Source organism: Brassica oleracea, chromosome C6 (assembly GCF_000695525.1).
Source record: "Brassica oleracea var. oleracea cultivar TO1000 chromosome C6, BOL, whole genome shotgun sequence".
Classification (NCBI taxonomy): Eukaryota; Viridiplantae; Streptophyta; class Magnoliopsida; order Brassicales; family Brassicaceae; genus Brassica; species Brassica oleracea.
In genome coordinates this window covers 2,195,218-2,203,513 of record NC_027753.1, presented here as the reverse complement: position 1 = coordinate 2,203,513, position 8,296 = coordinate 2,195,218, and the positions used below count along the sequence as shown (strand labels likewise).

Sequence of the window (8,296 nt, the reverse complement as noted above, 5' to 3'; positions counted from 1 at the left end):
TAACGTGAAGTATGCAAAGAAGAAAATATGGGTGTTGAATATATTAACCAATGTTGATAGTCTAAGGCTCTGACTGGGAACACTGAATTCCTTATCATTCTAAAAAAAATCACCTTTCACAAAGAATAGTTTTTCTTTCTTGTTTCTTCTCATTCTTTTTTTTTGTAGAGAAATATAGAACAAAAACATTCCTTGTTAAATTTGATAAGGAATAAGCATTCTTTTTTATTCCTGCAATTTTATTCCTATACGTTTCTTTTCTATTCGTTTTCCGTGTTCCCGAAAAGGTCACCAGTCTGAGCCTTAGGGTGTAATGTTTGTAATGATGTTTAATAGATTTTAACCTTAACACGTGCTGGCTAACCAACACGTGCTGGCTAACCAACACGTGCTTGGTTTAGCTTTCGTTCATTCTTTCGATAACTACTAAAAATCCATCACTCGCCACACAATCAAATGCAACTGCTCCTCCGCCGACCCCTTTCCCCCTCCGTCGTCTCCTCCTTCTTCCTCCGCCGCTCAATGTCTTCCAAATCAACCTCCACCGATCCAATAAACCCGTCCAACACCCGAATCGGTTGGATCGGAACCGGCGTCATGGGCCGGTCAATGTGCGGACACCTAATCAAAGCCGGATACTCCGTCACCGTCTTCAACCGCACAATCTCCAAAGCCCAGACTCTTGTCGACATGGGCGCGAACCTAGCCGACTCGCCGAACTCACTCGCTTCCCAATCCGACGTCGTTTTCTCCATCGTCGGCTACCCTTCCGACGTCCGCCGCGTCCTCCTCGATCCAAGCTCCGGCGCTTTATCCGGTCTATCCCGGGGCGGAATCCTCGTCGACATGACTACCTCCGAGCCTTCTCTAGCCGAGGAAATATCCAAAGCGGCTTCCTCCGTGAACTGCATCTCAGTCGACGCTCCTGTCTCCGGCGGAGACCTCGGTGCTAAAAACGGGAAGCTTTCGATCTTCGCCGGAGGAGACGAAACCACCGTGAAGCGTCTAGATCCGTTGTTTTCGCTAATGGGGAAAGTCAACTTCATGGGAGCAAGCGGCAAAGGACAGTTCGCGAAGCTGGCGAATCAGATCACGATCGCTTCGACGATGCTAGGGCTCGTGGAAGGGATCATATACGCTCATAAGTCCGGTCTCGATGTGAGGAAGTTTCTAGAAGCGATCTCGACGGGAGCTGCGGGTTCGAAGTCGATAGATTTGTACGGAGATAGGATTCTCAAGAGGGATTTCGATCCTGGGTTCTATGTGAACCATTTCGTTAAGGACTTAGGGATTTGTTTGAACGAGTGTCAGAGGATGGGGTTGGCTTTGCCTGGGCTAGCTCTTGCGCAGCAGCTTTACTTGTCTCTCAAGGCACATGGTGAAGGTGATCTTGGAACTCAAGCTCTCATCTTGGCTCTTGAGCGCCTCAACAATGTCTCTCTTCAACCAAGTCTCTCTTCTTGATTGTGTTCTACCAGCCAAAGATTATGTGTAATGTTTCTTATGTCTTATGTTTGATCTGGAGAAAAGATTCGAACTTTTTGTTGTGTATCGTTGCTTGAACATGAACTTTTGCTGGACTGTGTATTGTCGGTTGGTTGCAAATACCCGAAAAAGCGTAGAAACCCGAGGTAGAATGGATATCAAACTGTTTTTATTAGAACTTGAGGTGAATTAGAATTTTCTAGGTTAAGTTTTGAGTCTGACTCGTTACAATCCAAGATACGTTCTCATGTTTGTGTAAGTTGAATTACCGATAATAAGAAAATTTTCTTATCTCTGAACTCTGGCGCTTGGACACACTGTAAGTTTTGGGTTATGAGTCTCACTCAACTCTTTAGTCTTGAGTCGCTCTTTCGTTTATGATCCATCACCCTAAAAGCTTGACAAAATTCTTAGTTGATGTAAGATTTGGACCAGATGTGTGATGTAGAATTTCTTTTTGTTTTTAGTGAGTTTTAGCCATTTTGCAGACTGGTCGACTTGAACTGATAACTGGTAGTGCTGATCTGTGAAATGTGAAATCTGTGGGCTTATGATCTGAACATGAACCGAACTCTATCTATCCGATAAAACTGGTGCAGGCCAAGTTTGGATCTTTCGAAAAAACGACTGGAGTCAGATTTTTGGTTTGGGTTACCGGGTCGAGTCTAGTGAGTATATATCACACACAGACTTAGAGAATAGTCCAGAACAAGAGCATCCTTTTAGCAAAGTAGTTAAGAGGATCTATACAATGTCTGTTGCGGCAATGATACTATAAATACACTGCCCACTGCATTTGCACTCGAGAAGAAATGAAGGCCATAGCTTAGATATCTTGAGTTGTCGTTGCTAAGTTTTTTCTTTTGTTTAATACACTACCTCAATTGTTTCAAGTGTCATTAATCTATGAAGGTAACATGTTTCATCTAAAGTACGAGTGAAGTTGTATATGGAATTTATTGAACGGATTTCTAAATTCTAAATAATTATATATGCAAAGAGACTATGTTCAAACGAGGGCTGGATTAGATCATATACGCATGTACAAACTCTCAAGTGACCCCTCCAGTTCTTCAACTCCAACATCTACGTTATCCAAGTTGGTGACCAAAGACTTGATTCGCTCCTTCTTTATCTTTTTTGCCAAAACTAATATTTGCAACTCTTCGCTCATCATCTGGAACTCGTTTCTGTGTCCGGTCTGAACTTGAGCACTTGTACTAGTATTAGTAACCTTGTTTGGCTGTCATTTGATTATGTTGCTCTTTATTTGTTTTCATTTAGTAAAGTTTATCTAGGCTTGTTTGAACTATACCCTTTGATGTTCATTTGAAATTTCAATTTGTGACGCTTTGGTCTTTGTTGTATTGTTATTTTTTTTTACTTTTGGGTCTACGTATAAATTATCATTTCCTGAGCCGAAAACCTGACTAAGTCTGAAACCATTATTGTATCGGGTTTTACCGGTTTATAGAGATGTTACTAAACCGAACCAAAGTTGAACCAAACTTTTTAAATATTTGAATGAGATTGAAATTCATAAACTCAAAAATCCTAAATCCGATTGAACCTGACCAAATCTGATTAGTCTCCGAATGCCAACCTTACTGTGCTATTATGAGATTACTTCTGATGGATTCATGGCTCTTATCTATCCTATTTATGTGAGGCCGTTTCAGAAGATACTGAGCACATAAGCTATATATTATCTTTTATTTTCACTAAGAGGTTGATTGTTAGTAGTTTTTGTTTTAGTTTTTGGTTTTTGCTTTTGTAAAAACTATTTTTTATCCAATCAAGTTTTATCTTTTAGTTTTTGTTTTTGTAAAAACCATTTCACTTACCAATCAAGTTTTTTAACAAATAGATTCCCTAAAATTTAGGGAAACTAGTTTTTCAAAATTTCAACCAATTTGTGAAGAAAAACTAAAAACCAACTTTTGTTGGTTTTCAATATAAAAACGAATTTTGTTTATTTTGTATAAAATACTATATTTTAATTAATTAATAATTAAATAAATAATATTTTCATAAAGATAAAATTCCCATACAATTTGTTTTTTATCATTTAACATTAATGTAAAATAATTTATGTGTTTCATATATGTAAATAAATATAGATAATTTTAGTATTAGTTGTAGCCAATTAATTCTTAATATCTATAAATAAATTATTGAATAATATTATTATACATAATAAAGAACAACTAAAAATTATAAAATTTAAAATATTTTATCAATACAATATATTATATTAATTTGAAAAATAGCCATTCAAGTTCTAAAAAACGAAAATATTTTATGTAATAAAATTTATAAATAGTTTCAAAATTTCAAAATATTTTAATTTTTATAATTTATAGATATTTCATTAATTATATTTAAGTATAACACTTAAAATAAAATAATTTAAAACATGGTGCTGTTTTTAATTTAAATAACAGCCACTATATTTTGATAAATTTTAATGGTAATTTAAAAAAAATATTATTTTAAAACAATGTATTGCTTATTTTATAAAAAAAACTAAGAATAAAACAAAACCAAAATCTAAAAACTAAAAACCAAAACCAAAAGCTGAAAATTAAAAATCAAAATCTAAAAGTTAAAAACCAAAAACCAAAATCTAAAAACCAAAAACTAAAACCAAAATCTAATGGAAACAATCATCACCTAAGTCTTTGTCTTATATGTCTAAAGTAAATTGCTTGATGGAATGTTGTAGAGATGTGATTATGTGCTTATGCTCCAAAGTCATGATGTAAGAACCTAAATGTTGTTAATGGTGGTGGTGAAGATGGCGTAATCAGAAGTTCAAAAAAAAAAAAAAAAAAAAAGAAGATGGCGTAATCAGAACCTGGAGGGCTGATGTACTAGTACCTCAAGTTTCTAATTGTGTATCGATTTCACTTTTTAGGTTATTAGCTTTTGATGTCATTGTTGCTAGACTGGAAAATTGGCCAAGGAAGCAGACATGAACATAGTTACAAGAAGATGATTACTTTACTCTGTAAAGCAGTTTATGATTCTCACTTCTATACCGGTTCAATTGACAAAGCTGCAAAGGTATGTGTTTTTTGTCTTATATTTGTTGGAACTCTGTTTTTACAAAGAATATAGTGGCTGATGTTTTCTGATTTTCCGGTGACCTTTCCGGCCAAACAGGTGGTTAGTCTGGTCAGATCAACAACTCGTTGTAAAGCTTGTAATGAGTACTACAACCTGGTATATTCACACTTCAAAAACAGATTAATATTGAATGAGAAATGATGCTTAGAAGTTGGTAGTTTAGTGCATGTAACACTGCAACTTTTGTCGAAATGACAAAACAAAAAAATGTCCCACATCAGGGAATACAAGAATCATAGAGCAGTATAATGTTAGGAGTGAACTTAATCAACCCCTTTGATACCTTAGAACACAAGTTTGCTTTGATGCCAATTAAGGTCCCTCCTCAAAGCTAAGAGAGTTTGTGAAAGAACAAACTAAATAGAACAAAACACAAGTTACTTCAATTTTCTTTTTCATATCCCATTAAACAAAACATACGTAACTTAAATACACAAGAACATGTCAACTAAATAACTGTCCACTAAACTAATATAGAACATGGTATACAAGTGGAGATGATCCCACGATGCCATGACTCTATAGATCATAACAAGAGTCATGGCATCGTGGGATCATCTCCACTTGTATACCATGTTCTATATTAGTTTAGTGGGCAGTTATTTAGTTGACATGTTCTTTTGTATTTAAGTTACGTATGTTTTGTTTAATGGGATATGAAAAGAAAATTGAAGTAACTTGTGTTTTGTTCTATTTAGTTTGTTCTTTCACAAACTCTCTTAGTTTTGAGGAGAGGCCTTAATTGGCATCAAAGCAAACTTGTGTTCTAAGGTATCAAAAGGGTTGATTAAGTTCACTCCTAACAATTGGTATCAGAGCACTTCTATCCTGCGATTTCGCGTCACCGATTTGATCCGGACCACTTAACTGTGGTATCAAATCACTTTCACCCACAAAAAAAAAAAAAAAAAAAAATGTTTCAGCAGCTTCATGATTGTGAAGATTATTACGATCACGTCTACTCTGTTCGCGAGCCTTTGTATGACGTATACGATGAAGATGTTGTGATGGGCTTCCATGAAGTGCAAACTGAAATGCTCCGGAAAGTTCATGACGAGCTCCAAAAGATGAAAGTTTGTATAGCGGATAGTGTCAAGCGTCTCGAGAAGACCGTTAATCATATGGTGGAGTTGGTGAAAGATATGAGATCTAGTGAAGAAAAAGCTAGTGATGGTAACGTTCAACAACCTTCTCAAAGATGTGTATCAGTTACGCAATCGGCGAACTCAACGCTAAAACGTGGACGACCTCGAACGGTTCCGTTCCGCAAATGTCAAACTTCACATGTTGGCAAACCAAGAAATATTAGCCCAATAACGTACAGAGAAGGTCTTGTCTCTACACGGACTCAAAAACAAGGTACACTACCTCAAGCACCTTCCATGCGATGGAGATTCCAAGTTTCAGCCTATGCTCTAGATGGTGCAATGGAAAAAAATTCTTTTGGTGGGGAAGGTGGTAAAGGAAACCATCCATTTGATCGTGGAAAAGTTAGGATCATGGAGAAGCTGTTCTCAAAGATTGGTATGAACTTTGGGGACAAAGTTCTTTTAGAGGGTGGAGTATTGATAAGATCATAACAAGAGTCATGGCATCGTGGGATCATCATAGCGAGAGTCATGGCATCGTGGGATCATCTCCACTTGTATACCATGTTCTATATTAGTTTAGTGGGCAGTTATTTAGCTGACATGTTCTTGTGTATTTAAGTTACGTATGTTTTGTTTAATGAGATATGAAAAGAAAATTGAAGTAACTTGTGTTTTGTTCTATTTAGTTTGTTCTTTCACAAACTCTCTTAGCTTTGAGGAAGGGCCTTAATTGGCATCAAAGCAAACTTGTGTTCTAAGGTATCAAAGGGGTTGATTAAGTTCACTCCTAACAGCGAAAACGAGATAAAGTCTCTAAAGTACGAAGTCCATGTAGTTTCTAGAGAGCTTGAGATACGCAACGAAGAGAAGAACATGTGTATTAGATCTGCAGACGCTGCCAACAAGCAGCACTTGGAAGGGGTGAAGAAGATAGCTAAGTTGGAAGCGGAATGTCAGAGACTTAGAAGTCTTGTGAGGAAAAAGCTGCCGGGACCAGCTGCGCTTGCTCAGATGAAGCTTGAGGTTGAGAGCTTAGGAGGCGGAGACACACGTCTGAAGAGATCTCTAAGCAAGGCTTCTAGTCCCTGCAAGTTAGCTTGTTTGCCAAATCAAAAGCCAGAGGATAGTCCAGCAGTGATGGAATTCAGAAATAGATTATCAAAGGTTCTTGAATCCGTATCTGCTGATGCTGACTTGGGAAAGATTCTGGAAGATGTAAAATGCATTTTGCAAGATGTGAATGTTTGTGTGGACCACGACAAGCCTTCTGATGTGCAGGGCATTCACCAAGATTTGAAAACTCCTGTTTCTCGGATTCATGAGTTTGTTTTGTTGCTAAGGACAGGTGAGGACACTGTGACCGAAGGAAATGATTTGGTTGAACTGATCAATGGCTTCACCATCACGTTCGACCATGTTCTAAGTGGCGTGAAAAAATTGGATGATTTTGTTTCAGATCTTGCTAATGTCTTCAACGAGGCCATGGAGCTAAAGGTAACCTTCAGGGGTCTTACTTCCTCCGAGGTTGAAACTGTGAGTCCAGATTGCATAGAAAAGGTTGTGTTACCCGAGAGCAAGGCTATAGATAAAGATTGATCTAAAGAAATATATCAAAATGGATGTTTTCACAACGAGCCAGAGGCTCCATATGAATCCGACTCCAAGTCACATGAAATAGAAGAACTGAAATCATAAAGAGAAAAGATGGGAGTGGACATTGGAGGAGCTCAAGTTTCAGCTACAAGAATCTGAGCAGATGTTAGCTGACATCAGATCACAGTTAGATTCTTCTCAGAGGTCAAACTGGCTCGCGGATACGCAACTCAGATGTATGACTCAGTCATACAGATCACTTGAAACACATGCCGCTAATTTGGAGATCGATGTGAACCAGCTTAAGGAAAAGGTAAGGAGTTTAGAGAATGAGCTCGAGGATGAAAAACTCAACCTCCAAGGCTGTTATGAGGTGCCATGAACTTGAAGAACATATTCAAAGGGCAGTAATATAAAGCTTTACTAGAATATTATTGTTTCTGCCACTTACTATGATCCAGTTTAGTGTAAAGTAGTCTGGATGTTTTACTTACTTTTTAGCCTATATATTTCCCCAGAAACATAAACTCTTCTTTGGTTGCTGAGGATCACGAAGAAGCTGATATCAAGACTGTAACACCCCCGAACTGTTTTAGACATCGGTCATCAGTCAACCGGGCAACAATCAAACAAGAACATGCCCGAACGACCTTTCTCTGCCAAGTCTGGAAGTGTTACGACGGGTTGAGAATAGACTTTCCAAGTCATAAACACATAATTGTGTAACCCAGAATATCCATTCAAAATTCGCTTTCTCTAATCTTCGGCCTGAGGCTTTGCAACCCGTACCGAGTCATAGAGTTATGTTAGGTTGGACTAACCTAATATCAGATTCAACACGTCACGAATATAAAACATACTTCATTTCATATATATAAAACATGAAGTTCAAAGCCAAAAATATTATACATAGGGTCCATGGACGCAGCCGAAAGTAAAATATACATTCACATATCTTGAAAACGAGTCTTTAGCAAAAGATGTCCAATCTACACCAG

At 37.4% G+C, this 8,296-nt stretch overlaps 2 protein-coding genes across 2 annotated transcripts; both read left to right on the top strand.

Moving 5' to 3' along the window:
- Positions 1 to 387: 387 nt before the first annotated feature.
- On the top strand, positions 388 to 1,607 carry LOC106296318 (probable 3-hydroxyisobutyrate dehydrogenase-like 1, mitochondrial). The gene has a single exon (XM_013732421.1). It carries the CDS (start codon positions 457 to 459, stop codon positions 1,462 to 1,464), a length of 1,008 nt encoding a protein of 335 aa, XP_013587875.1. The 5' UTR covers positions 388 to 456; the 3' UTR covers positions 1,465 to 1,607.
- Positions 1,608 to 5,528: 3,921 nt separating this feature from the next.
- LOC106297203 (filament-like plant protein 6) lies at positions 5,529 to 7,835 on the top strand. The gene is made up of 2 exons (XM_013733487.1): positions 5,529 to 6,176; positions 6,465 to 7,835. Exons 1-2 carry the CDS (start codon positions 5,529 to 5,531, stop codon positions 7,299 to 7,301), a joined length of 1,485 nt encoding a protein of 494 aa, XP_013588941.1. The 3' UTR covers positions 7,302 to 7,835.
- Positions 7,836 to 8,296: the final 461 nt, after the last annotated feature.